This window comes from Plectropomus leopardus, chromosome 12 (assembly GCF_008729295.1).
Source record: "Plectropomus leopardus isolate mb chromosome 12, YSFRI_Pleo_2.0, whole genome shotgun sequence".
NCBI classification, from domain to species: Eukaryota; Metazoa; Chordata; class Actinopteri; order Perciformes; family Serranidae; genus Plectropomus; species Plectropomus leopardus.
Window position 1 is genome coordinate 10,928,383 of NC_056474.1, and position 14,510 is coordinate 10,942,892.

Consider the following 14,510-nt stretch of genomic DNA (forward strand, 5'->3'; position numbering starts at 1 on the left):
AATACTGATATTGGTATTGGCTTCAAAAATCCGACATTGATCGGGGTCTAAAACACACATTTAGTACTAGCTCCAATAATCGAAATAGTTTTGGCTGTTTAAAAGCGGCAGCTCACCCCCCAAGTCAAAAATCCATATATTTTCTCTCACCTACGCTGTGCTATTAATCACCCGGATTGTTTTTGTGTGAGTTGCAGAGTGTCGGAGATATCGGCTGTAAAAATGTCCGCCATCTTTGGAACAAATTGAACTAGACTGCATTCAGCTTGTGATGGTCAAAGCACCAAAAACACTCAGCAGCCATGTCTCTTTCCAGAGATCATGTCCCGACTACTCAAGATAATCTACAGACTTTGTTGTGAGCAGTTTCATGTGGAAACTATTTTCTCTCTACCAAACTACACCCACCAATCATATCACCACGTAGAGGGAAGAGTGCATCTACTCATGAACGTGAAGCTGTTGCTCATGATAGCCCAAGATGTAAATTAATGCCATTGTCTGTCGCTAAACTGTAACATTAGCGAGCTCAGTGGTGCTAGGTGAGCTAGCAGTAGATGCACTCTTCCTTTTGCACAGTGATACGATTGGGGCGTATAGCTCGCTAGAAAGAAGACAGTTTCTAAATGAAACTGCTGACAACAAGGCCTGTGAATTATCTTATCTTACTTTTCTGGAAAGAGACATTGCTGTTGAGTTTTTCAATTTTTTGGGGGGGCGCTTTGAGACCCAAAAGCCAAGTGCCATCTAGTTCCATCACAATAGAGAGAAAGCAGACAACTCTATGGCCGATATCTACAACATTTGGCAACTCCCACCAAAACTATAGATGGATAAACAGCACTACAGGTAAGAGGAAAAAATATGTATTTTTGATTTTGGGGTGAACTGTCACTTTAAAGGTTATAAAATCCTGCAATTATAAAGGAAAGAAGTTCAATTTTTACCTTGAATTTAAAGGTAAATGAATAAACACAGATAAAGGTTGCAGCACACGTAGCCTTTAGTATGTATGCGTTTAATAAACAGCATTAGAGTCTGTGCTTGTGTAAGCTGTTCATTATTTACAACACAGCACAAAACATCAGTCAAGGCAAAGGTAGCAGCAGCGTTGCAGATCGCAGTCATTCCCAAGGCGATAATTAAGCCTCATTGATCAGTTGACCCAAGAGATTGACTGGAATCACTTTAGACTTCCAGGCAGCTACAAGATAATTATCAACTGAGGGATGAAACCAAACGTTTCAAAATCTGAGAAAGAAATCAGAAAGAAAGAAAGAAGATAAACTCACACAATATGAGCTAGGTTGAGGGGTTTGTCTGTCATTTCGGGAAACATGTGGTGAAGAGGCTCTCTGCTTGATGCACAGCTCAATGACTTACTGAGGGCATGGGATAACTTCTTAGCAGGAGATTTCTGGGAGAAACACAGAGGTGAGGTGCAAATTCACATAGAGATCATTACAGCGATGCTGTCACCTGCATCGAACATTCTGCATCCTTACATTGTGGTGAAGCAGAGCGAAAACAGCCACAATGACTGGTCCAGTGCAGACACACCTCCCTGAGCCCGCCCCTCTCCTCCTCCCCTTCTCCTTTTCTTACCCATGACGTATACTCCTTCATTTGGTGCTGGTTGCTATGGGAACCACTGGCATGCCCCCTCCAGAAGCAGTCCTGACAGAGCTGGTAATTATGACATTGCTGGCAGCGGTAGCGGAAGCCCATCATACTCTCAGTATGGCAGTAGGAGCACTCGACCGGGTGAAAGACTGCAGGGAGGAGAGGCGGGGTCAGATGCACAGATGGACAAACACATACGCACAAACAGATGTGATTGTAAAACCTGATATTTGGCACAATGCGAAGAGCAGGGGATTCATTTTTCATTAATTTAAGCACAGATGTGCTTTTCAGTCTGTTTTGATCATTTCATTTTAAATGTTGACTTTTTGGACTGTTCTTTTGAAATTCTACACTACTTCTTCCAAATGCTATACTATAAGACTTATTGGAATGATTCTTCCACATTTTATATTATAATGATCTTCAAAATGCTATACAATGACCTTTGTATTTTTTTTTTTACATCTGGAACATCTGGAATCTGGAATTTTTCGACCATTTTTTCCGCATACTATAGTATGGCATTTTATAACACACTATAGTATGACTTCTTTCAACATTTTAAATATTGGTTTTTCGGACTGTCCTTTTAAACATTCTACACCAAAAACTTCTTCAAAATGCTGTACTATGACTTCTACATTTAGAACGATGAATTCCTAACCCTAACCCTGACTCCAAACCCTACCATATAGTCTATCTATCTACCAAAATAGCTCAAAAATTCATTAAAAGAGTCATAATTGACCTTGCTTGGAATTCAAGATGTCCTGTCAACAGCTTTACAGACATGTCTTTTAGAATGGTGGTCTGTGGGGAAAATACTTTTTGGACCACAGAAGATTTTTTCACTGCAATACTGCAGCATCTAGGAAAACTTTGCTGCAAGGCTGAGTGGCTTCTCTGCCACCGTGGACAGAAGGAGTATAGAGGTGCATCTAGAGATTGACCTTCTTCTTTCTTGCTCTCTCTCTCAAACTGAAATCCAATCAAACTGTAAAACTAGGCAGTGTTATTTAAATATAAACAAAGATTACAAGACAAATGTTACCACACTGCCCATATCTTGCTTATAATGGTTTAGGAAACATATTTTACGGCCCTCTTTAGGCTGTAATAGCGAGAGTTTGTGAAAAGAAAGTGGGCGCCATACTGCTTCCTGTACAATGAAAACAAAGCTGTGATCAAACAATAAAACCTAAGCAACACTGAATCAAATATAAACCAAGATTGTGTAAACGCACTGTATATTTCTTACCTCAAATGTTTTCAGAAACATGTTTTAGCTTACCGTTTAAATGTAATACGAGATTGTTTCTTGCTGGCCGGCTGCCATTGTTTCACATGTACAAGTTCAAATTATGTCACCCATCAGCGGGAGCATTTATTGGTCTGGTGCTCTGTAGAGCATTCTGATAGTTGTAGGTTTTCTGCCTCTTGAGCAAAAGCATCCTTTTCCTTTTTTACAGTCATATAGCACCAATTTGCATCTTACTACTGCACAGACAGCCTAGTTTTTATGAAAAGCCAAGTTTTCCAACAATGAAATACTTCAACAGCAAAAATCAGTACAACACCAGTGTGCTGTATATGTGCAAGCATGTGACTGTGTTTCTCTTGCTGACATGGAGGCGGCTTGTGACAATGACTTCATCTCACACACACACACACACACACACACACACACACACACACACACACACTCATGCACAGAGTGTAAGGTCCCTATGGGTCATCATCACTAGAGGTGTATGTCTACTCAACTGTGTGTGCAGTGACTCAAGATTATGATGCAAAGCTGAACTTTAAATCCTCCCAGCCCTGCTAGCTTCCCCACGTTTATAAATATTCTTACCATTCTCCACGTTGGCGAGCCGATGCATGAGCGGTAACCACACCAGACACTGAGGGGGCGGGTCTGACATCAACGTATCCAGGAATGTATTGAGGGAGACCTTTTTCTGTTGACGTGGGGTGCAGAGGAAAAGTGAGATGATTCAACAGGAACATCAATGCCAGAACAATCACACTCTGTGGTTAATGAAGCCTCACCTGCTGTGTGAAGCAACTTCTCGCAGCTTGTTCAGTGTAACCAAAAGAAGGTCCCTCAAAAACAGCCATGGGTAATTTAAGAACCTCCCTCAGAAACTGGTCAAACTGCGAATGCACCATTATTCCAGCAGAATCTGATAACTGTGAAAAAATATCTGGGAACAACGCAGGGAGACATTACACAAATGAATCAAACTAATTGTCAGCTGCCACCACAGTCGGCTAATTACAGCATTACACAATACAATTATCCCACTTATTTGTACAAAGTAAAGCAGTTACTCAAATCAATTGTCATAATACAACAGCAACATAGCCCTCCTTTTTTTTCCCTTCATGAGCGATTGTGACTGCTCCCACGGATTTTGAAGATTACGTAATAAAGCCTATCTTTCAGATAATGAATAATGACTTCTTCCAGCCATGAAGAGCTCGGCCAGTACTGCTTCTTCCTTTAGGAACAATAGGCTAAGCAGACAGAGATAAAAAAAATACACTAATAAATTTGTATTAGAAATTCCAAAGCAGTACATTACTCAGACTAGAGGCTGTATGAGGAAAATTAGCTGATTTATTACAGGTAAAATAAGTTATTTTAATTTCATTTTTCACAATTAAAAAGTAAAAAAAAATATTTGTTGTGTTTCTCACATCTTAATTTATCCAGGATTTTCCCTCCACAGATGGTTGCAAGGGCCATCTTCACAACAAAGACAGATATCTTGCCATGGCCCTCCCTAAAAAGGAACAATTACAAAATTCATGGTAATAAGTTATTCTACAAGAAATTGTCACTGCCTTGAATCCTATGAACTCAACAGTTTTTCTAAAATGCATAATGTCTAAAGCTATGGTTGGTAAATTTTATAAAAATAACTTTTTGTCATATTTGCTGAATCTGTCACTGTGTTCTGAAAGAAGTACATAAAATGGATAATTTAGTAAAAAAAAAACAATGTGCTTCCTTCTCTTTCTACTGCCTCTAATGGCGTTTGCGAGAATCTGAAAGAAAAGGACCAATCAGAGCTGAGGAGTCTCTAACACAGCAGACAATTATGTTAATCACATTCGTGGCAGCCCACCACTATTAAAACATCTACAGCTAAGTTTGATTTGATATTTTTGGAGCTCGACTGGGCACAGACGGAGCAGCAGCCGCAGTGAAAGTGAAACTTAACTGTTCATTCCTCTAAATCTAAATGTTTGCATCCGTTTGCCTCTTCAGCAGCTGCTCTTCTCATTTATCAATCTGATCAGCTTTGCCTTTGACAGATTAATTATCTTTCCCTGTGACTCAAACTCCTCAAAAAGAACCCATGACGTGTTGCGCCTGCGCTGTGTTCACAGACATGCAAAAATGTCCAAATTTAGAAAATAGGACAAAGTTTTTTATTATTCTGTGGGAAACACAAGGATATCAGGGTAGGCCAATCAGAAGCAGAGTAGGTCGGGTCATGCCTTTGCCATTTTAGGAAGGTCTTATGAATGATTAGCCGTGTGCCTGTGTTTATTAGAGTGTAGCATATTTTCAGAGAAATGACCCTTCTGAGCGAAGCACATTTGTTTTTTCTGAATAACTGGGTGTCATTCAAATAAACTTTCAGTCCTATGGGACATTTCTCGAACTATCAAACTATTTACTACTACCATCAAACTCCTACTTCGGAATTATGGGCTGTTGTTTCGGCTCACCTGTTTCCAACATGGCAACCGGTCACATACTGTACGTTCTCATTTTACAGCCAAAGAGTACACTTAAATATGTTTCTTAAAACATTTGTGGAGAAAATTAGGCAATGCAGTACCAGAATCTTGATTCATCTTTGATCAGTACTGCCTAGTTTGACAGTTTGACAGCAGTTCACGAGCTGTGACTGACAGATACTTTAGAGACTCCTCCTGGTTGTTTATATGCAGTGAGGCCACAAGAAATTCTACACAGCAGTGGAGTAGGCAAAGGAGTATGATTTTTATTACAGATTATCTGTCTCATTTAGTCCTGTGTGAATATAGAGACACTTTCAGCAAATATGTAAAAAGAACTACAGATTTACAACAGATTCAAAGACAAACTTGAATCACAGTGAGCATCTTCTTAAAGAGAAGCCTAGCTTGACTTTTACAATCTCTTTAAATATACACTCTACTGTAAACAAGTGTGTTGTGACATTATGAGACCAAACAGTCTTGTGTATTTCCACTCCACTCTGGCAGACACGTAAGAGTCAAATTTCACACTACATTAGACCACGTCAAAACCTCAGACAAGAATACACAGCCAGCCGCCAACATGTCACGTGATGTGTTACTCACGGGTCATAGGACGCCAGCAGGAAGTTGAGCAGTAGGCTGATGGACTGTTCCACGTTTATCTGGTGTGTGGTGGGCATGCGCTTGTTCAGCTGGTAAAAAATGGTGGACAGTACCACTTCTAGACGAGCTACAGAAAGCTCAGCGTTGAGGTCCATGGTGTTGATGCCGTTCTCTCGGAAAGCCTCGATGACGTTCCAAATGTCGACCAAATGCACTGGAAACAGAAAAACTGAAAATAAGGACCATGAACATGGGGATGTGGTTAAATGTCCACTGCATCATACTCACAATTGCATTTCTTCTGGACAAATCTGAGTTTGCAGGCTGTTCTGTATGTCGATAATCGTATGGAGTCCAGATCTTGAGCCCCTAAGGAAGAATTACTCATCATTAAATGACATCGGAAATGTCAGTGCCTGTTATTGTATAGCTTTGAGGGAGAGTGTATGGAGGCCAAAATTGTTCAATACCAAGTCCCCAAAACCACACAACCATTGTTATATAACTACAATACGACCCACACAAGTGTTTTTTTGCCTATTAGCTGCCTATAGTGGCAGGAGAGCCACACAAAAGTGACATATATGACCATTAACAGTTTTAGTTTTCAGACATGTGGTTGGCACACAATGAAATGGTTGCAAACAGGGTTTAGGCATCAAGATAACTTGCCTGGGTTTAGGAAAAGATCATGGTTTGGTTTTTAGAGTACATTTATTATATACATGACGTTAGTTAGGTATGTGACGTACGTAAATAACTCAATGTCAACTTTTTGTTTCACATGGGACACAAACAGCAGTCTCCTGGGGGATAGTCCTGTGTTTGTTTGTCCCATCCATCAAACCAGACGTCCACCTTATGCGGACTTAACCACATTTTATTCTGTGTCACCTGACTTCCTCTTTTGCTCTTATTATAATTGCTACAGCCACTAGAAGATGCCGCCTGACAATAAACGTAAATATGGATCAACATCAGCTGCTTGCTGCGTCAGTTTTAGGGAGAGGACAGTCTCATTTTGTTTGCATTTATTACAATCGTTTTTATCATCATTCTTATTTATTGTATCATATTGAACACTTTGGATCTCCAGAGGAGGGTGCCTCCACACTGTGTAAATAGTGAGAGAGCATGAGGTCATACTGGATGTGTGTCCGTCAGTGTTAAAAATCAATCAGGATGACACCAGTGGAGATACTTGATCTTCATGATATTTGCTTTACAAGAAAGTAACAGAGAAGAATTTTTATGGTCAGTCAGTAAAACAGTCCAGCATAGATCACGCAGAGCTGTGGCCCTGAACACTTACTCATCTCGACAAACAGTTGCCTTCTATCTGCCATGTTGTCACCGCTCCGCCTGAAGTCTTCAATCATTCTGATCAAGAGGAGAGAAAGTAAAGTCAGAGCCTGTCTACACAGAACCTGCTCAAATGAAGGCATTTATCCATGACCAGATATGCTTTTCCTATTATTTTTATCTTAATACTTTAAGCATTGTCTACTTTATTGAACTGTATTTTCAGAAACATTGCAAAGCATTCGTTAAACTACTCTAATAAACCTTTAAAACATTCAGCCCTTAGTTAACATAGTCGACAAACTGTATTAACATTATGCACATTTGACAACTCACAGGTGTGTTGTGTCATTTCACTTTAAATATAAATAATTACTGTTTATATACTTAAACAATCCTATAGGAATACTTATAAACAGATATATACATCCCCACCCCTTTAATTAGATAGACCAGCAGGCATGGCAACATCAAGGGAAAACTGCAGAGGCTGCGCCCCTTTTAGGAAAAACAGTTGTGTGTGTAGATAAAGATATATATATATATAATGGTATAAGTTCATTTATACACATACATATACATATATATATATACATATATATATATACATATATATATATATATATATATATATATATATATATATATATATATATATATATATATATATATATATACATATATATATATATATATATATATATATATATATATATATATATATATATATATAAGGAAAAACAGTTGTGTGTGTATATATATATATATATATATAATGTTATAAGTTCATTTGCATTTCTCAACTGTCACAGAATTCTCTCATACATATCTTTTTGTCTCAGGTGCTATTTTTTTTCAACAGGATGGGCTTAATTTCAAATGCTGCCAATCAACATATGATTGGACAATCACTGTTTGGGAAAGGGGTTTTGACAAACTGGCAAACTGGTTTGTGCTTATTTGATAAATTGCACATTTGTTTTGGTACTTCTAAAGCTAATTATGAACTGAAATGACAAGGGCCTTCAGGCAACACATGCATAATGACCTTATCTCACAGATGCATCCCTGTTCAAATCTAGCTTTAAATATTAAAGCCCCACTTCAGTATAAATACACTTTCAGTGTATTTTGGCATCTTTTCTTTTCATCTTTTTTCTTCTGTCCTTAGTTTGCTCTCATTTTGTCTGTATTTGTGCAGGTTTCCTGAAAGTTTATAGATACTGATGAAATGGAGCAGGGCCACTAGAGGTCATGGGGGCAGTATAGCATAACTGAAGTGATATACGACCATAAAAACACTGCTGTCTACAACACTGCCTCCATTTTAAAGGTACATTTTTACAACCCCTGCCACCTTGTTTGTTGTTGTCTGAACCTTTTGATTCTGCCCTAGCACCATCTATTCGCTGTATCTGTGCCATCACAAAAGACGCATGGAAATATGAGGGCAGTGAAATTTACCAGGTTCGAAAGAGATGTATGTACTTTCATATGTAAAGGCAGAATAAATGAGCCTGAATTGTGCATTATAATGCTTAATTAAATGACCAAAAACAGATATTTAAATATTAAAGGGGGGCAGACGACAGGGGCCCACAATTCATTTGGCCCCTGGAGCCCCATAGCAGCTTAATCCGGCCCTGGTAAATACACACTGACCTCACTTTTTTTTAGTTAAAGTTAAAGTACAGTTGCAAATTGAATGTAGCACACTACAGTGCTTACCAGACATGTGTGTGTGTGTGTGTGTGTGTGTGTGTGTGTGTGTGTGTGTATGTGGGTGGGGGGGCACAGAAAAACTTAAGTAAGACAAGTACAAGACTTTCAAAGGGGCAGAGCAGCAGAGAGAATGCTCACACCATGCCTCGCTGCACACTGTCCGAGGCAATCTAATACACCTAGTCATGTGGTTTGTTGCCATGGCAGCAAAGATCCCAGCCGCTCCATTCGTAAAAACATAGTACTAATCACCCCCCCCCAACTCCAACACACACACACACAGGCACACACACATACACAATACACCTCCCACTGCAGACAAGCAAAGTTTGCGGACAAAAAAAGTTTTTTCACAAGTAAATATCTTTCATGAGATAACGCTCAGTGGGATGATAGCCGAGAGCACACTGGCACTTCTTGGGCTAGTGGCTCGAAAACACTTTTTTTTCAAGACAAATCATTCAGGCATGGCATTTCAAATTACTCTGACATTAATTGGCAAACCCAAATATTATGCTACACAGACCCATGGTGTGGAAATGAGAATTCACCTAAAGCAAGAGTACTTTTTCCCTCTGACTCCAGTCAGTACGGGAGCTCTTGGAATCTTTGAGATCGTTTAAAATAATAAATAGACCTGGGATTACAGAATCAATTGCAGTATTTCAGGAAATCACCTCACAGCATAACAATGCAAAAAACAAATGGTAATGACTTATTATAAACTGCATATTTATATCAATGAGACAGAGCAAAACATGCACATTAGAATTAAAATCATCTGCCTTTTATAAAGAGATGCTGCAAATGACAACTCTAATAATACAAATAATAAATGAGTGTTTCATCAGTTTAACGGCAACAGTAAACAGATGTTAAACACAGCAATGTCAGGCCACTGCCAGCAGCATGTAGTCCAATGTCATCTTGAAAGTAACAGATATGCAAGCCCATTCATCACTTACTCAGTAAAAACATACACTACTTATAGATTAATATTGACATCCTTTCTGCATTGCAAGCAAACAAATCTTGAGTGACAGATATGTGACCTTCTGTGGTCTGTTTTCTGAAATAACTGAGATTGATACAATCTATTGCAAGAGCAGATATTAAACCAGCACAGCCAATACCAAGTGTAGGGGAGCAAGATGATCAACATACCTTTCATAAAATACCATGGTCGTATTCCATTCCCTTTGCCCTCAGCTGAGTTATTACAAAAGCCAAGTCCTCCTTCTAGAGACAGTTGTACACAACCTTTCTAACAAGGAAACGTTACGACAAAAGCAGCCCAAATGGACGAGCTGACTGACGATATCTGAAATTAGAAACTGTCAGCGAGGATACAGCCTGTGCTGCCTCTATCTTTAACTACAAATGCGAAGGCTCCACATTCTTGAACAGCTTTACTGGCTCTCTAGTTGCAGACCCCAAACCTCATTCCTGGCATGCGCCCAGCAAACATTACTCTTTCTCTGTGGCACTGTCACACTGGCAGCATTAGAGAATAACTTCCCTTAAAAGAACAAATCATCGTATACCATTAACATTGCAAGGGAGCTGCCAAAACCGCACCAAGGGTCTCACAGCAATGACTCATTTTGTCTTTTAAAGGGATAGTTAAGTTTTTTTTTGTATGGAGTATGGGGTACTTATCCATAGACAGTATAATACATACAGTAGATGTCAGTCACTGCGCCCTCAGTTTGAAGAAGCAGGCTGGAGTCTGACACAAAACTTAAGCGATTACTGCTGTGGACGCGTCAGCACGAAACATGTTTCAGCCACCTAAAAAAAGTTCCACGTAAAAAAATCAGTTTGACCTTTTGAAAATGAAATCAACATCACTATTCTTGTGTTGCGTTCAGACATTTCTGACAAGTTCTTTAACCCTTTGAAACCTGAGCAAATTGGTTTGATTTTCTATGAAAACATGGGAAAAAAGGCGATGAGCAACTTGGAAAGAAATGTCCAGCAAATTGCAAGAAAAAAGTAAAAGGTGACACAAAAAATACATGAAAATTAATTTTTAGAAAATAATAATCAGTTTTACAGAAGACATGGATACATTTTTTTATTTCAAAACTTTTTGTGGTCTTTTTAATTTGTTTTTGTTTTTTTATGTTGCTTTTTTCAGATTATTTTTAAGGCAGTTTCTTGTTATTTTCTCTATTTTCTTGCTAATTTTTGGGCCATTTACTTGTTGCCTTCTCCTCATGTTTTTGAAAGATATCAAGCCAATTAGCTCAGATTTCAAATGATGAAGTGTGCACTATATTGAGAGTATTTTCACTGTTTTATCTTGTTATGTTAGTGACTTCCAACTGGAAAATGAAGTCCTTGTATCACTTTCTTCAATGCCAGACTCCATTGACAAAAACAGTGATTTAACATTGCCGAACACAGGAGCTGCTGGTCTACTGCTGCCTCAAACAGTTATTTTGTTTGTGTTACTGTGTGACTTTGGTGTTTAAAATGGTTAGTTCATATTCAATAAAGACAAGCAATAACGCAAACTAACTAACTGATCAAAGCTGTGGTAGACCAGCAGCTCCTGGGTTCAGCGAGTTAAAACTACTGCTTTCGCCAATTGAGTCTGGTGGCTTTGATGAGAGCATAGATGGGAAACTGTGAAAACACTGAAAATACTCTGAATATAATATGAACTTAAACTGATATTAATTCTTTTAGGTGTGACTTTTTTGGGTGGCAAAAACATGTTTTGTTGCTGATCCCCCTCCACAGCAGTACACTGCTTAGCTTCCATGTCGCACTCCAAACTGGGGGCATGCTGAGTAAAATCTAATATACATAAAACACTGACTGGGTTTAAGTACCCCATACAACCCCGCTTCAAAGAATCTGAACTATGCCTTTAAAACTGCAAAGACATCTGTTGGATGAAACTGCAAAAATGCCTTATTAGTAGGTTGTTTACATTATGAGTCTATTTCTGTAGCAGCTCAATAAAACATAGCAGACAGCGCTGTTAATTTATATCCTCCTCGATGCTGGAACAGATTGTCATGCAACATTTCCAAGCACTTACTTGAGTTACAGAGCAATCTGTGTTTGGCCGGTTCGGTACAGTACATTGCAGCTGTTACCACTGATTTGCCAGAGTTATTTTTACATCACTACACTATAAACTACACTGGCATCCGGATCTCATCCCCAGACAGGAATAAAAAAGCTGTGCCATTGACTTAAGGTTAATCAGTTGGAACTCAGCACAGCACAGTGCTAGTGTTGTAGTAAATGCTGTGTGTAGGTAGTGAAGCAGTTCTCTCTCTTCCTGTCTGGTACCAGCTAGGGATGTCTGCTGGAGGGCCCTGTGCGCTCTGTCGCCTGCTGATGATCACCATGGTTTCAGCAGCAAAAAGGCCAAAACTTTGGGAGAGTGCAGCTACAATTTACGGAGTCCTGGTGCTTTAATTGTTCTTTGTTTTTGTTTTTTGTACAAACTAAAAAGGGAGAATTCTGTGAAGTATTAAAATTAGAAGGAATAAACGGAAATACAGTATGTTTGCCTGTGTGAATGTGATGTGACAGACAACACAGGGGTACATTAGCATTTCAACAACAGCCTTAAAAAGGGATGCACTCTTTGGCATAGAAATGGTACCATCTAGACATTAAGAAAAACATCTAAATGCCACCACTGACCAAAAGGTAAAAAGGGCAGAAAGGCAACAGGCACCTGATGTTACATACTGAGCTCACACATCACCTGTCACGCCAGAGACACCTGTGTGTACGCGACACAAAGATCTTATTGTTTCATAAATATCCTCCTGCATACACCAGTCCCTCTCTAATATTTTTATCCACGCACATCCCCGTTTTTATCGCTGAAACTTCGAATCGGAGAAACTCATTTCACCCAAAGTGACAAAGTAGGTTAAGGTCGCTCCTCTGCTGCTTTGCCAGCCTCCAGCAGCTGCAGCAGCGCACTTTGCACAACACTTACCACAATTTGTTTCGAGGCATGTCATGCAACATCACTGTTTTTCCACCCAGGAATCCGACAGCCGGTCGTGTCCCGCGGTGCGATCAGGGTTTCTTTGGTGTAGTAGGGTGCTGCATCACTGCACGAAGCGGCCGATCTTGTGCCGCTCTCCTGCAAAAGCTTGTGTTGTGGAAATTTTCGGGTAGCGTAGCCTGCTGGCTGAGGAGAACAGAGGCAGCCTCCAGTGTGTGGCCTTCGCGATGACGTAATGCGGAATCTCTTCACTTGCGTCAGTGCTCTGGCTGCAAAATGTTAAAGTTTGATACAAAAAGAGGGGGAGAAGAGAAAATAGAAAGGTTTACCTGATCTATATATTTTCATAGAGATTATCATGCAAAGATATTAATTCCGTGGTTGAAGCTTTCTTGTGTTTTAGCTTTGGTACGATGACGTCATCGATATAGTGTATTTTTTAGTAAACCTTTTAATTTTTTAAGATGATAATGGTATCCACTGGGAAAAAAGTGTATTTTTAACCTCTTAATTTAAATTTCTATATTTACACGTGCAAAAAATGGAAACATTACATGGACTGAGGAATGGAGAAGTAATAAAAACGATAGATATAAGCAACTATTTTGGTTCAAAGACAATTATATGGATGAACACGATACAATAATAATACATTTAAAAAATCTTTACATGAAGACATTATTCATCCAAATAATTACAATTACAGAAAATCTATCTTTCCTGATGATAGATATAGACTTGCTCATTTTTTGCCATTTCCTCCTGTTGTTACGCAATTTGGATAGTAAATCACAAATCTCAATAGGCCTGGCTATTCTTTATGTTGTGAACACTTTAGGCTACTAGCAGTAATAAAATAAAAATAATTTTGCAACCAATTTAAATTTTTAAGGATGATATAGTTTTTATTTGATTTTGCATATGATCTGTAGTCTTTCATCTGTCCAAACCTTTATCAAGAAACATTCAAATGGCATTAAGTTGTAGTAGTAGTGCAGTTGTATCACAATGTCTATGACTGCCTTAATCTAGGTCTCACTTGAAAGACAAAATTGTCCAAGCAAATACAAATAATACATCACATAGTTTTTAACTTTGGGTTTTAGCCAATCGGGATAATCATACTTACATAGGTAAAGACACTGTGGCATGTTGGCACTCTCAAACCTCACTTTACAAACATTCATAAGCAACCATTCTTATGTATATATACACTAGTGACCTGTTTGTGTCATTGTAAAAATCGTATACATTGGTTTGTAACTGTTTGTTTTTTTTGTTATAATGTTGCACCTTACTGTTGGCTGGTTTTTGTATTTTGAACCCTACTATGAGCTAGTTTTAGTATATTTTCTACAAACTGTTAGCTATTTTTTAATTTTATATTTTGATCCTTCCTGTTGGTCCGTTCTTAGGCTATATTTGCACCTTACTATTATCTAGTTTATATTTACTTTAATTTTTGCTATATATAGTATTTTATATTTGCTATACATTACTCTTCTACTTT

The 14,510-nt window shown here is 38.6% G+C and overlaps 1 protein-coding gene across 11 annotated transcripts in view; it reads right to left on the bottom strand.

The window, feature by feature from the left end:
- The window catches only part of dtna (dystrobrevin, alpha), a 32,537-nt gene that overhangs the window by 17,211 nt on the left and 816 nt on the right, over positions 1-14,510 (bottom strand). For 10 of the 11 annotated variants that reach the window (XM_042497288.1, XM_042497286.1, XM_042497284.1 and 7 more), the window contains exons 1-9: positions 10,180-10,286; positions 7,304-7,371; positions 6,280-6,360; positions 5,992-6,205; positions 4,330-4,415; positions 3,679-3,833; positions 3,482-3,587; positions 1,606-1,772; positions 1,293-1,417 (exon numbers count right to left, since the gene is read on the bottom strand). In XM_042497288.1, the coding sequence (XP_042353222.1) occupies positions 1,293-1,417; positions 1,606-1,772; positions 3,482-3,587; positions 3,679-3,833; positions 4,330-4,415; positions 5,992-6,205; positions 6,280-6,360; positions 7,304-7,371; positions 10,180-10,196 (1,019 nt within the window). In that variant the 5' untranslated portion in view covers positions 10,197-10,286. Of the gene's footprint in view, positions 1-1,292; positions 1,418-1,605; positions 1,773-3,481; positions 3,588-3,678; positions 3,834-4,329; positions 4,416-5,991; positions 6,206-6,279; positions 6,361-7,303; positions 7,372-10,179; positions 10,287-12,988; positions 13,270-14,510 lie in introns of those variants that run through there. The other variant, XM_042497280.1, reaches the window with a different exon arrangement.